The 14,671-nt window shown below is 45.8% G+C and overlaps 1 protein-coding gene across 1 annotated transcript in view; it reads right to left on the bottom strand.

The window, feature by feature from the left end:
- Window positions 1-2: 2 nt before the first annotated feature.
- ERICH3 (glutamate rich 3) overlaps window positions 3-14,671 on the bottom strand; it is a gene marked incomplete at its 3' end in the record, with an annotated part of 46,126 nt that continues 31,457 nt past the window's right edge. The window contains exons 13-15 of the mRNA XM_080407693.1: window positions 10,298-10,801; window positions 4,666-4,812; window positions 3-1,576 (exon numbers count right to left, since the gene is read on the bottom strand). Of these exons, the coding sequence (XP_080263819.1) occupies window positions 3-1,576; window positions 4,666-4,812; window positions 10,298-10,801 (2,225 nt within the window). The remainder of the gene's footprint in view (window positions 1,577-4,665; window positions 4,813-10,297; window positions 10,802-14,671) is intronic.

Here is a 14,671-nt window from a genome sequence, read left to right as displayed (position 1 = left end):
CCCTGCTTCACCCCTCGCCCACAGGCCACAGCTCCATCAGCCAGCCCTTCCCGGTGCCTCCCAGACTCCCCAGCTGCCCCCCCTGCTGCCGCCCCCGTCCCGCTCTGTCCCCCACACGCTGCTCCTGTCACCCCCTCCTGTGCCCCCAACCCACTATCGCCGGCAGCCACTGCCCCACGCCCTGCCTGGCCGCCCACCTCCCCTGCCACCATCGCCCCGCTCACGCGCAGCCCCGGGGCAGGCAGCACCGTGCTGCCCAGCACCCCCTCCGCAGGAGACCCCTCCGGCCCCGCCGCCAGCTCCCCAGGGCCCGGCACTCCGGCCGCCGCCACCTCCCCACCTCCTGCCTCTGTCCTGGCTCCCTCGGTGGATACTCCCCCCACCCCTCCACCAGGCTGACCGTCCATCGCACTGTCTGTCCTTGCTCTGCTGCCTAGAGATGGGCTTCCACTCCACAGGGGTTCTGCTGAGCCCTCCTTCTCCGCTGCAGCGGTCTCCTCCAGCTGAGGTGACCCTTGGCTTAGGGGGTCCCCGCCAGCAGCCACCACTGCCTCTAACACAGGTGCCACCTGCCACACAGGACCCCCACCAGGCTCCACCACCACATCCTCTGCTCTCGGGGCAGAGCTCCCTTCCACCGCTGATGTCTCGCCACTCTCAGATGTCGCTGCCCCTATGGCCACTTTCCCCACCTCCATCCACTCTTCCCCCGGTGCTTTCAGCTGGGCAAACTCATCTGATGTTACAAAGCCTTCTTGTCCTCCGGGCACTGCAGCTCCTGGGGAAATGTTTGTGTCCCCTAATGCTTCCAGGAGAGCCCCAGGCTTCTCCACAGCCACCTCCCATTCAGAAAAGGCTTCCCCTACGGGCTTTTCTCCTTCAGGGCCAACCACCCCGGCAATGCCCCCCTCTGCCAGGCTGGCATCCTCCGCAGCCTCCTCTCCCTCAGGCACAGCCGCGGCAAGGCCCTGCCCTGCAAAACCTCCCTCTGCTGCGGGCCCCTCTGCTTCGGCCACCACCTGCAGCCGAGGGCCCATCACCCTCACGGCCTCCCCTGCCTCGGGGGCTGCCTCCGCAGCCTCTTCTGCCTGAGAGGTGCCCCCAGACACCTCCACCTGCTCGCACACCGTTCCAGCCACCCCTGTCCCTAGCAGTGCCCCTGCCAGCTCCTCTCCCCCGGGTGCCTGCTCCCCCAGTGCTGCCTCGCTCTCTGTCCCCTCCACCAGAGCCCCCTGCCACCCAGCTGCCACCTCTACGCCAGACACCATTCCCCTCCCTGCCCCCTTTCCACGCGGATCTTCTGCCACAGCACTCTCCCCAGGTGCAGACTCCAGCACCGCAGGCTGGCCTTCTGCCTCCAGCGCGGCCACTGTGTCCTCCTTGGGCAACAAATCTCCTGCCCATGCCATTTCTTCTCCTGCTTCTTCGGTGCGAGCATCTCCTCCCTCAGCAACCAAACCTTCCTTCTCCAGCGCGTGTCTCTCCCCTGCAATCCACCCCGCTTGTACCACTTGCTCTGCTGCCTTTTGCACATCAAGTGCTCTTGTGGCTTCTGCCAAGAAAGCTCCATCTGGTGCTATTAAGAAATAATCAAAACATAAGTTTTATTGAGAACTGTATTAGTGCTAAGGCTGTTTTACAGGGTTATTATTAAAGATGCTATCTCTCCCAAGCATTGAAAGGACATCAGCATGGTGACAAGAAGAAAATGTGCTGTGCTGCTTCTCATCACACACCTGTGCTCTGACTATGTTTCTAGTGCTGACGTTCTGGCATCTGGCATAACTAATTCAAGCAAAAATGTTCATACGTGACCAGCTTTCAATTCTGGCAGTTCTGCCTGCCCTGCCTCCTCTCTCTCTCGCTCTCTCCCTCATCTGCCCAGCAGGGAGCTCAGGTGTGTGTACGAAATAGCTACAGGCTTCACAGTAATATTCACAAATAGGTGGTAAATTGCTCATGTGAAATACACACACAGTCATTTCTACAGGAAGAAGAACAGTCAGCTGTTCCTGTAAAATGGGTTCCCATGGATTCCTTAATTACACCAGGGAAATAACACAGGGTAGACTCTTGCCCCCTGGGAACTTAACGGCAATGCCCTCATTGAGTTCGGCGCTCCAGGATCCATCCCCAGGCAGGCACCGGCAGCAGTCTGCACAAAGCCTGTACACTGATGTTATGTACGAATGTGGCAGGTTCCCATTCTTTAGAAAATGAGAAGTTTTGTGCCACTGAAAGGAGCAAGGAGCAATGTCTGTCCCAAGCTGCCCTTTCCCAAACTGGGCAAAGGCTGTCTCGCGCCAAATCATCTCCCACTGCTTCTGACTTAATTTTTACCTTCTTTCACTACTGCACTCCACAATTACTGCTTTTTGCTGCCTGCTCAGGCAGCTGCTGTGCAACTGGACCCCATCTCTGGAAGGGCAGCCAGAGAAGATTCCAGGTGACAAACAGGCCTGGAGGACACTATTTGTCCAGCCCATCTCTGCCAGCAGAGCAGAGCTTGCGCCTTGCACCTGCCTTCCACAGCCCTTCCGCTGGCCTGGCCAATCCCCACTGCCACTCTTCCCCCCCGCCCTTCAGAGCTGCACCCGGTTCACTCATGGGGCAGGTCTGCTGCAGAGGAAAGCAGAAGGTGCACAAGGCAGCTCAAGCAGCTGCAGGCAGTAAAGGAACCAGAAGAAGAGAGGACAGACTGAGAAGAAAGTTTCCAGAGAGAGAATGGTGGTCGGGGAAGGAGAGAAGAGAGCACAGCAGTTTGTTTCCTCCCACCAGACCACACATCACCTGAACACTAGACCACACTTTAGAATTAAAAACTCTGTCTTTTGCAATATGAGAAATCATGCCTTCACTCAAGATGCGCCTTGCACCAAGTTGGTTGCTTATGCTTACTACTAGCTTTCTGTCCCTTATATTTTAAATTGTTTCTTCTCTTATACACATATATAAAAATCAGTTATCAATCACTATCATAATTTTACAGCACTCACACTGAAAATCCCACCTCCTGAATCTGGGAGAGCTCAGGCCCACCATCAAGATCAGTAACAAGTAATCATTTACAAAATTTCTAAGGGAAGTTTTGGTACAAAACAAAATAAAACATTCCAAACTGTCACCCAGTGTTAAATATTACTGCCTCCACAAAAGCACAGTGTCTGAACTGTCTGGCTGCTAATACTGGACTGAGTCTAATGTAATGGATTTTGCCAGTTCCTGTAAAATAGATGCTTTATTCACTTTGTCTAAAAGAAACCAAATGCTGTGTTGTGTGCGCTATAGTCTACATGTTTACCTGCTTCATTAGCAGAGAGAGGAGTTAATTGCTCTGGTTGCTGCTTACATAGTATTCCCTTCTGTAAAGTGAGGTCCTGCACTGGGCTGGAATGAGGCACCGTGTGAACCTGAGCAGTTAACAACTAGGAGATTCCAGGCTTTCCAAAGGTCACCTGCCTGGAAAGCAATCTTGTTTCAACCGTGATTTGGAGGGACAATGGACACACAAGTCAGGCTGCCCAGGAACCACATCCTCTACCCTGGTCTATGTGTCAGGAACACAGATCAGAAATGAAGACCAACACCTGAAGACTACTGGACTTTGAAATTACATGTTATAGACAGTTGTTTGAGGTCAGCTGATGAGACCAAGGCAGAAGCAATCTCATTTGAGAAAGAACTACTGAGAAAAAGATGATTACTGACCGACCAGAGATGAGAAGGAATCTCCAGCCTCCTGTATATACCTTCTGGATGAAAGACAACAAACCTTAAGAGACTATGTTCTTGGACTACAGAGAAGAAGAAGAAGATCAAAAGGCTCCCAGCTGACCAGGAACAAACTTAGAACACCCTGGATTAATGTGCTGAAGTACAAGACTGTGCACAACTAGCAATTTAAAGACAATATATATGACCTGTTCCTGCCAGCTGTTAGACTCTCAGAGGATGGAAGAAGGAAATATAAGAGCAACAGTGCAGACCGAGGTCAGTTTTAACCTATGGTTTTCTTCTCTTTCAGACTCGTTGCTAGTGTGGAGTAGAACCACGTTTACTGTCACTGCGGCTCACTGCTGCAGCAGGGTAGCTGGCTTTAACATCCCCTGTTTAACACACAAGGCTCTTCTGTCAGGCAGATCACATCTCCAGCAATAAACTGCTAGGGTTGCAAGGACCAGAAATGGTTTTGGAGAGAACCAAGATCAAGCTGAAATTTCCTCACCACCAATTATGCCAACTACTAACAGGGAGATGAGTTTGGGAGACAAACAGGGCACAGCACAGAGATCAGCTCTGCAGTTCAGCTTCACTCCCAGTCTGTCAGTCCCATCCTGCCTGTCTTGACAACGTGTTTCCCAGAGAGGCCCCATGCTACCTGGAAACAAAGGGAAACTCACTGGATTCCTGCTTTCCACAGCTATTTTTTTGATTGGCAGCCAGTTTTTTCATGGCCTAAGACCATTGTAACTGCCAAAAAGGCATTAATTATACATGACTACAGAAGCCAGCTAGTCAGCATCCAGTTTTATACAAGTTAGGAAAGAAAAGAGCACAAGGAGGGTTTAACAGCCTAGAAATGAAAGGGAAAGGGCAAACACTTCTATAAAAAGCTTTCAGATGAGTAAGATTTAATCCATGTCCCCACTTGATGGCCCACCTCACCTTCAGCAGCATCACGCTCTGTATTTGTTATGTTCTCTTCTTCCTCATCTGTATGGGAATTGCTAGATTCAGGTTCAGAATTCACATCGTGATCATTTCCAATTGCATTTGCTATTTCCTCCTGGACTGGTTTGAAATCTTCAAAAACTATCACAAAGTTACAAAAGAGGAAGCAAGAAAGAGAAACCATTAAAAAGCAAAAGGGGAGAAGAAGTCATCCAGCTATGTCAGCTTGGTTTAAAATTTAAAATGTTAGGGCAGACCCAATTAGAGCCATGTAAATCTTCACCAGCAATAATTCTGTTAAGCAGATTAAAACCAAATGGAGACAACCATTAAAAATCCAAGGGAAAATTCATACAGGAGCATCCACTGAAGCACAGAGCGGCAATCTTCCACAACGTTTTCACAAAACAATGAGATTTTGTCAGGCATTCTGAGGGGGGTTCAACGTACAAGCGACAACATTGTTTTACAGACATTAAATTGTTATTGTTCCATCAGTATTTTTTTTTTTAAATCTGTGTTAGGCTCCCAAGCACAGTTCTAAGAATTCCTCAATTCCCCAAACTAATGTAAGTGACTGAAGACTTATGCTTGCCTATAAACAAGTAGGGAAGTATTTTCCGCTCTGTAAATGCAATGATTGCGATGCTTCACTGTCAAGTTGTACACTTGACAAGATTGTTCAGATTGTGCTATCAGTGCCATTTTTTGCTTTATGAGTTGCTGGATGATTATGCAAACGGATTTCAAGCCAGTAATACTAAAGGACTTCTTTATGAGCAGTATTCCAGCTATGTACGCAGTCCGGTCCCTTCAGCATCTCCTCTGAGAGCTCTCCCCTCCAGCAGCCCAGGCTTCTCCCTTCAAGTTCCATCTGCTTTCTGTATCTTACCTTTCCTGTTGTAGTTACTGGGTTAGCCTTTTACACAAAGAGCTTGCCAGTTTGTCACTGGTGTGGACTGACAGCCTAACGTCAAATCTCACGCTTGGTTTTACTGCCAAATGGGCTCTACTGCCAGTATACCACGTCCGTGAGGAGCCACACACCTCCAGGTACGTGTCCGAAAGAGCTGCCTGCTTTTGCCAGTGTTACGACTGTTAGCGTGAGACTTGATTAATTCCTGTTGCTGCCTGGATGGTGCCAGTGGTGGCACATTTCAGACTGCTCCCCTGCAGCTTGGAACAACCAAGCTTTGACTGAAAGGGAGTAATTCAGTCAATTGCTTGTACTCAATGCTTATGTCAAGCATAACTTTCAAAACGTAAAGGAGACAGTCGCAACATTTCTAGATCTTATTACCGCATGCGATAGGAAGGGGTACACTGGTCAGCTTCATCTACGCAGTGGAAGTGCTGCAGAGACACTTGTTGCAAGTTTCAGTTTCTATAGACAAGTTCTACATCAAGGCTCAGCAAGAACAAGGACACTTCTCAGTATCTTTACCAATGACCTTCCCAGAATCAGCCTACGGCATTTTGTTCAGACAGAGTATTTTGTTTGAGAGTAGAGGAGCAGGGTTTCAGCCAGCAAGAAGAAAAGATCTGAATCCTGACTTGGCCTTCTATTACAAAAACATGGAGACTGAAACCAATTGCCACAACAAACCACTCAACACGTTCTGGCTAAATCCTGACACACAGCCTAGAGAAAGGGGTGTTACATGGTATAACACCTCGGCTTTCAAGTAACACCTTCGTTCAGCTTCTCTGAAAATAAAAACAAGGAGCCATGAGTAAAAAGCTAATGCTCCCACACTAAGGAGCTGGCTGGCTGACTTCGGGCCACTCTGCAGCAGAGTATGTAATAAAGGTAGCCAAAATTCTGGGCTTCATAAAGAATGGACAGGACAGAAGCATTTAACTGCTGTGACAGGAGCCTGAGGGACTGGCAGTCTCAGCAGCTTCAAACACAGACTGGACAAACACATGGGCATCAGATCTACAAATGGATACAAGAGCACTAGGCGGGAGGTTTTTTTGAACAGCCATTATACAACAGATCGGACTGCAGGAGAGCTACAAAAGGAGGGAAATCCAGAAAAGAGAGCCTCCCGTGTTTGTGAACAGCATCTTCTCTTGCCACTGTGAGATGCAGACTACTGTGAGAGACATGCCTTTGGGCTGATCTGCTGGGCATTTCTGAAGTTACTAGGAGCTCTGCTAGAAGAAAAGCAGCTGCATAAAAATAAGCACAGTAAGACTGCCCGACCTGGCTGCCAGTCTCATCCGAATTGCCCACTTAACCCCCAGAAATACTGTCCTGCCTCAGAGTGTTTGTACATGCCTTCTACAGATTGCTGCGTCTGGGTGTCATGTATTGAAATCACATGTACTTACTTGCACATGGCATTATGTTTCCTCCAGCAATTTATTAAGCAAAATAGCTACCAGTTCTTATAAGGCTGATTTTTTTTACACATGTAGCTGTATGTATGGGATTTAATCTTCCTGCTGCTTCAGTGTCAGTCAGGGCACTGAAAGGTCCAGGAGTGGGAGTGGTGGTGTTCCCACAGGCTGGCAGTGAGGAGAAGACTTAACACTGTCTTCCCTGCCACAAGCTTGCTTCTCCCCTTCCCAAATCCCTGCCTCTCTGTTGCCAACGCACAGCCTGTGCTCTCTCACCTTTTTCCTATGATGTTTTTTTCTACACCAATGATTCTGTCTTTCTGATCAAATTTTTCACATTTGCTTTTACTTTTTCTTCTTTCTCCTCCTGTGGTTCCTCCTACTCTATGCTTCCACCGATCATTCCTACCCCATCAGTACCCTGCACCCACATAGCTCTGAACTGAAATTTGAGAAAATTATTTGAAAAAGACCATTTCAGTCTACAGGCTCAGCATGAATGCCTTTTTGCCTACACCACAGGTCCTAAAGGGCAGCAATGGCTTCACTCCTTGCTGTCACATTTCACCTGGGTGAAGCACAAAGAACTTCTCTGCAAGAAACCATGAAAGCTGAGCAGGGAAGGTCCCAGGACAGTGTTTATAAGGTCCCTCCTGGGACCAAGATCCTGACAAAGGTGTCTGTGCAACAGTGCACAACCTGCCTGAATCATTCTGACATTTCAGCTCTGCAGAGAAGACAAGAAGTTTTCTGCTCCAGGACATCCCTTGTCCTGGAGTGCTTTCTCCGACTTGCTGAAATACCGAGTGCTTTGCTAGGTACAGTGCACATATTGTACTTCGTCTTGATTAAAGGCCTGAAGCCTGACTAGCTGGCAGTTCCCATTCTTTGCAGTTTACTGCCTGCATAACATTTGACAAAAGGGAACTGGCAGTCTATCAAAACACATTGCCCAGGGAAGGATGACAAATACTGCTCACAATAATTCTCTCTCTTGGGATCAGCAGCATCTCCTTGTCACAAAGAGCACAGCAAGATCAGAAAACACACAGCAGGAGCCCATCCCAGATACTTCCACACTTCTGACAGATCCTGTCACACCACCAGTTGTGATTTGCCCGGACTCAGCCTGCAACTACACAACCCCAGAGGAGCATTTTGTACCTTTTGCTTTCCTCAGCATATACAATTTTCTCCAACAAATTAGTTCTGCACTGTTAACGGCAGCACCAGTTAGGAGAAATCCTGTCATAAGCAGAGCATGATGGGTCTCACCAGGGCAAAACCAAAACCGTGCCATATCAGTCTCATCTCAAGGCAGGCTGGACAGCCGATCAGAATGACCTGCCCTAGAGAGAAGATCACGTGAAAAAATCAGGGAGGCCCAGGAATGGACTGAGAACCAATTCTGCAGCTGCAGCAAGGGACTGAGCTGCTTCAGCCCTCCAGGTGTCTCTGGAGGCTTTTAGCCCTCAGCCTTGCAGGGGACCGCAGCAGTGGGAGTTGTAACCATCTGGTACTTCTTTCAAGACTACAGACATCCTTAAATTTTTGAATCAGAATCTATCATGGCAGCAACTGTGCTCAGTGGCTAGAAGAAGCTAGGATTCCCATGTGGCCTTTGTTACCCCACAATAACCCTTTAGCATGCTCATTGTAACTCAAAAAAGGTGTTATCTTTTTCTTTCATTGCTCTATGCACCATTTGTTGCCAATTCTTTATTCACAACAAAACTTACGTAGACAACCTGCATGTAGATGGGGAAAAATCTGTATGCCATTTAGGAAGTTGTTCTTATCTGTAATTTTTATGATGCAATGATTTTTCTTGTCCTTCCTTGACCTGCACTGTTCCTGACTCTCTGGTAGTCTCCCAGAAGCAGGGATGATGCAGGACTTGACTAAAATGTAAATGCTGTTACCTACATAACATTGGGACATTTGACAGAGGACCTCTGTTCAGACCTAGAGTCATGAAACCATGTGTGTGGAATGTAAGCACACTGGAATTCACGCTAAAAAAGAACAATGCTATTGTCTTAGGCTAACTCAGTACCAGATTACTAGCTTGACACATCTGATTGATCTTTCCTGGGTTACGTATTACAGCATAATATTCTGTCTAGGTTTTTAAAGTTCTTTCTTCTTCAGTAGTCCTTAATCAACTCATCTGAGCCTAGTGGTTAAGGTGCTTAAATTTAAGTTTCTTTCACACAAATGGAGAGAGGCGTTCCAGAAGCAAACGTCTCTGAAGATTTCAGCATTATTCAACTAATAGTATGCTACTGTCTTTACTGTCTCAATTCAGAACGCATAACAAAGCAAAAGCAATGCACAAGAGAAAGTAACCCAGGAGCAACAGACTTGCAAATCATTAAGCACCAGCATTCAAACCAGCATCCCACACACAGCTCTCTTGAATGGATGCACTGCAGTGAACAGAAAGCAACAGAAACAGAACCAAAAACTTCTATTAAAATAAAGGAAAAGCATTCTACATTCCACTGCAAATTCATCATCCAGAAAGGCAACTAGAAATTTCATCTACCGTGGCTTGTGGCTCTCCTTTACATCAGCACCAGTGCAGACAGCTATTCTTTTATTCTCCCTGATTTAACAGCATCCAAGACATTTCCCCCATGAGCTGAATGACATTGCAAAGCAAGGGCTTACATTTTTTTCCATTCCTCAGATATAACAATGCAAAGCCTTGCTCATGTGACCAGCCTTTCATTAATTGTCCCTTATCCATAAAGGCAAGGTTGAAACTGCAAGATACCCATTTTATCGACAGTAAAAACAAGGTGTCACACAACTGATTTGCTCCTTGCCAACAATCTGTGACAGAGTGAAGCAACACAACCATGGATCCACTGACATAGTTTTGACCTTCGTCTGAAAGACTATAATTCACATGGTAATTTTTGGTATTCTTTTTGAATCTAGTATTTTGACATTATAAAGAGAGTCCCCCCATTTTCCACACAGATTCTCCTACAGGTGATAAATCTTATTTGGATTTTCTAATAATTGCATGATGTGTGAAACCCAGCTACTGCAGTAAAAAAGAATAGCTTTTATGCTGGAAATACTAGAAAAGAAGCAGAAAACCAAGGCTACAGTCTGGGTGGTTACTGCACTCACAGCAGCTGAGTATTTTAGTAGCTTGAAAACAGCCCAGCAACTGCATTCCCCATGCTGCACCATGGCTTAGTATAAAGGCAAATACAGCCAATACTTGTACGCACCACTCACAGCTGCGCAGAAGGACTGTACTCACCAATTCCTTTGTTGCTCTGAGGAGACTCTTCATCACTATCCTCTACTTGGGTCATACTGCTTTCCAAAGGCACCAGAAGACCTTCCACCCCATCACCCCTCCTGGTACTTGTATTCTTCTCCCCATCTTCCCCTACGTTACTTTCTACTGACTCAGCCTGTTTGAGTTCCCCATTAACATTAGGACTTTGACGCTGTATTGCCATTGTATTTTCACGAAAAATTCCAGTATCTTCCCTTGTCGTTAGATCTTCTGGTTTTGCCTTTTCTGCTTCCTCTATTCCTTCCTTTTCCAGTACAGAAGTTTCCTGATTTTCCTCCATTCTGAGCAGTTCATTCTCCCCATTCTCATTTCCGTATTGTGCATGTGCTGCATTATCAGATGCCCTTTTGAAATCATGATCCTCTTTGCCTTTAACATTGTCTTTTATCGTTTCAACATGAGAGTCATCTTCACTGCTATACTGAGTACTGATGGATGAAGGTGAGTGTGTAGACCTCTGACCTAGAAATAGCAAAAAATTTTGTTTCAGTATTTGTCACTAAAACATCTGCATTCATCAGCAACTACTTCCCTTTGCTATGCACAAAGGGACAGATGCTCACCTGGTATCAATCTCTGAATTACACCATCTAAGAATACTGTGACAAATGCCAGTAAGCGCAGCAGCAGAACATTGCCCAGATGTATCAAAGCGTTAAAATCAAAGCCATTTAACTTTTTTTTTTTAGTAATGGAAATGAACAAGATTAGCTTCATCAATCACACAGAAGTACACCTCCAGAAGCACCTCTAAATATGACTCAGTTTTTAGAATAGTTTCTTAAGCTCCGTTTGATAAAAGATTTCAACCATAGCAACATCCTTTGGTGCACTCCTGTTAACTCAGTGAATATGATAAAGATCTCCAAAATCAAGTGTAAATCATTCAAGCTGAACTGGAGGTGAAGTTCACTGTCTCCTCTAAATAAACATAAAGGGACCATAATATGAAATCATAAATGGAAAATTTGAGGGGGAAAAAAAGGCAATAATTCTTCATCTAACATTTAGCTGAACAGTAGAGCTTACTGCTACACAGCATTGCCGGTGTCCAAAGTTCACACAGGTTCAAGAGGAGATCAGTCAAACTCAAGGAAGATAAATCCAGTCAGGCCTCGTAAGTAAAAGGGACCACCCCTGACACCAGCTAATTACACGGGTGGGAAGCAGCACAGTATTCTTGCCATTTTCTTGTATTTTTTCTAGGCACCCACTGCTGGCCAAAGGGCAGAGGTAGAATTTAGACCCCTGATCCAAATTCTCAGAGCCACAGGAGCCAATCTGCACCACATCATTTCTTCTTGCAGCCACAGTCCTCCAGCAGCCTCTATGCCTCTCCTTCCTCTGTGGATCTGAAGAAGGCTCACTGCAATTTTTTGTAATATTTTAAATTATTCTTTTCATCTGCAATGTATTACAAAAGCTTTGCAGGACTGCTTTTAAAAAAACCTAAAATATGGAAGCTAAACCTTCCCTAAAATTTGTCAACTACTTCCCTTAATTTTAAAACTAGAACAAAGAAGGTGTGTTTTAATGGAAACTGCAATTATAAACTAATGGACTGCCTTGTATAGATGCCAGATTATCAATTCAAGAGAATTCCTTAAAAGTAGCAAAGGAAAAGGACCAGAGCGCAACTCCACCTCCCAGCACACTTTACTGGTGGTGTGAGAAAACTGCCTCTGCATCTCTGGATAAGTTATTCAGGTGTACGCTCATTCTGTCATCTTCGCAGAGACTGGCAGCAGGGGTAACGAGTGGTACCCAGCACGGAGCAGACCTCCACCCCCTAGGACCTCCACAGCAATGGATTTTAGGCACAAACTACTGGAGAACCACCACCGGGTAATGACTCTCAGCCACTTCCAGTCTCCCCTGGATTTGCACCTGTGTTCTAACAGTAGGTATGTTTAGACTCCCCAAAAACATCATTGCTCCTAAATACACTTATAAGAATATAAACAAGCATGTTCAGAGACAGAACAACTCAAATATGCAGATTACGTATTGTACTATGGGAACTATCAGTGATTCTTTCCAATTTATTCACAGGCTTATGGTCCACAAGGATTGAATGCCAAGGTCTCTCTTACATACTCTTTATCAATGTCTGATTCATAATATTGCATGCAAAAGTAACATCTTTGGCACCTCAGTTATCTGGATGTTATTCTAAAACTCTGTATGCTGGCTGAACTGACCCAAGGGGTCTGAGGAATTCAGACACTCTTGAACAAGCACAATGATATACTGAACTAAGAAGAGACAAAACCTCTCCATAACATATGCTTATAAAAATTCAGATCCCATTATTATTAGCATGTTATTTCTACTATAGCAGCACTCCCAGATTACAAGTGGATTAGTGTTCTACTGATACTGAAACACAAAAACATAGCATCTATGCCCAAAAGCTTGCTGTCCAAGATCTTGTTCTACCAACACTAATACACACGCTTCACTTGAAGTGGGTAAGGAGTTCTTCAAACGGGTCCAAGGCTTGGCAGATGAATTCAAGAAACAGTAAATGTACAGAGCACGTGGAATTTCAGGCCACAAGGAGATAAAAGTTGAAGCTAGCAACAAGTAAAGTTGAATTATGCAGAAACACGTGGTGTAGGTGATCTCTAGGTGGTCACAGGTTTATGTTTGCCTCTAGGAGCCTGACAGAAAGGAAACTTGCACTACCTGTGTCCAACACACCCCTGTGAGGCAGGGGCAATCTGTACCAAAAGAAATTTCATACAGTGCAAAAATTCACCTACACTTCAAAAACTCATTTAACAACAAAACAACCACAAAAAGAAGGAAAAAATAACATGGCTGGAAGCAGAACTTTCCTACATGTTTTAGCTGAACACGTTCTGCTGGCCACCTAACTGCGTATGTACATACCACAGTGGAACGGAGTGATTTCAGGGTGCTGAGCAGCCGTGGACAGTAAGAGCAGTTACAGGTATTCAATAACTTTGTAAGTGAAATCACTTACTTATGTGCCAAAAGACAAATTCAAGAGCTGAACTTGTAACAGATCTAAAAGTAAGTAGCAGACCTAAAACCCAACACAGCTCTACTATTCTCTGCAAGCCAAGAGAAAATGAGTTACTATCACTAGCATGATGCCCCCATAATGCTTCCCACAAAGACACATGTTACCAGAGCAAACTAGTCCATGTGGGCCGACTCCAGGGGACCTGTGAATAACAGATTCACAGTTTAACCTGGACATCTCTAACTGCAGGCTTGACAACTCACACTCAGTTGTAAGCCTCGCGAGTCCAGAAGACAACACAGTTTTAAAGCAAGGGGAAATGGGGCATACCTTAGGGCTAAGAGACACAATATTTAAGGAACTCCCAACACAGTTTTCACATGCCTAACATTATTTAATGAAGATGAGAGCTAAAACAGTATATATAGATGTCAGTGGGGCTACTTTGAATGTACACTGCAAGTACATCTACACTACCAAAGAGGGAAGGACCAAAGCTTGATTCGCTGTACTCTGATACAGCTCCAGGACTGCGCACCCATGTCCTACCTCATTGGCAACGATGCTCACACCAGCTCCCAGCCCTTGGCACGCACTGTGTGTGCACAATGTTAGATGCTGGAGGATCCTGCATGCACCCTGCAAGGGAGCCTCCATCTTGATTCTGTCACATAGAAAAGTGTACTGGGGACATCAGTGGTGCATTTCTGCATGCTGTGCATGACTGTGAATAGATGCAAAACAAAGCTGCACCTAAAGTTAATTCACCTTGTGGACTGAATTGCAAATGTAGTAACACCCTGTTTAGGCTAGCCCTGTCACCAATACCGGACTCTGCAAGGTGCGCTATGGAGCACTGAACTTGACGCCTCAGCAGGGCCTCGCATTCAATATTGAAAAATATACAGTCACGGAATTTCACATGTTAGGCGCTCCTGCGGAAGCAAGAAGAGGGCGAATTCCTTCTCTAACTATAGCTTCCGCTCATGTGCCATCCATATGCCAGAACTGTCACCCATGCAGAACAGCATGTTCAGAAAAAGATAGTGTACAAAGAAATCTTAATAACCACAGTTTAAAGAACCCCACTCACAGTAGCACTCTCCCTCCACCAGATAATTCAAGGGGCTGAGGAAGGGAGTTCCTTTACAGATGCTTCCCCTGAGACAGCATATTAATTTCTAGATCTCTCTGTCACAACTTTACATACATTAGGGAAGCAGCAATTCAGGTAAGTGGAAAAGAGATGGCTATTAAAGAGGTAAATGGATTCTGTTATAAGATTAAAACTACGTAGGATTTGGGAAAGTGATAACTCAGGCAGGGGACGTGCTGTCTTG

The sequence above is a fragment of the Falco punctatus genome (assembly GCF_963210335.1).
Source record: "Falco punctatus genome assembly, chromosome: 11".
NCBI classification, from domain to species: domain Eukaryota; kingdom Metazoa; phylum Chordata; class Aves; order Falconiformes; family Falconidae; genus Falco; species Falco punctatus.
This window is presented reverse-complemented; position numbering and strand designations above follow the sequence as displayed.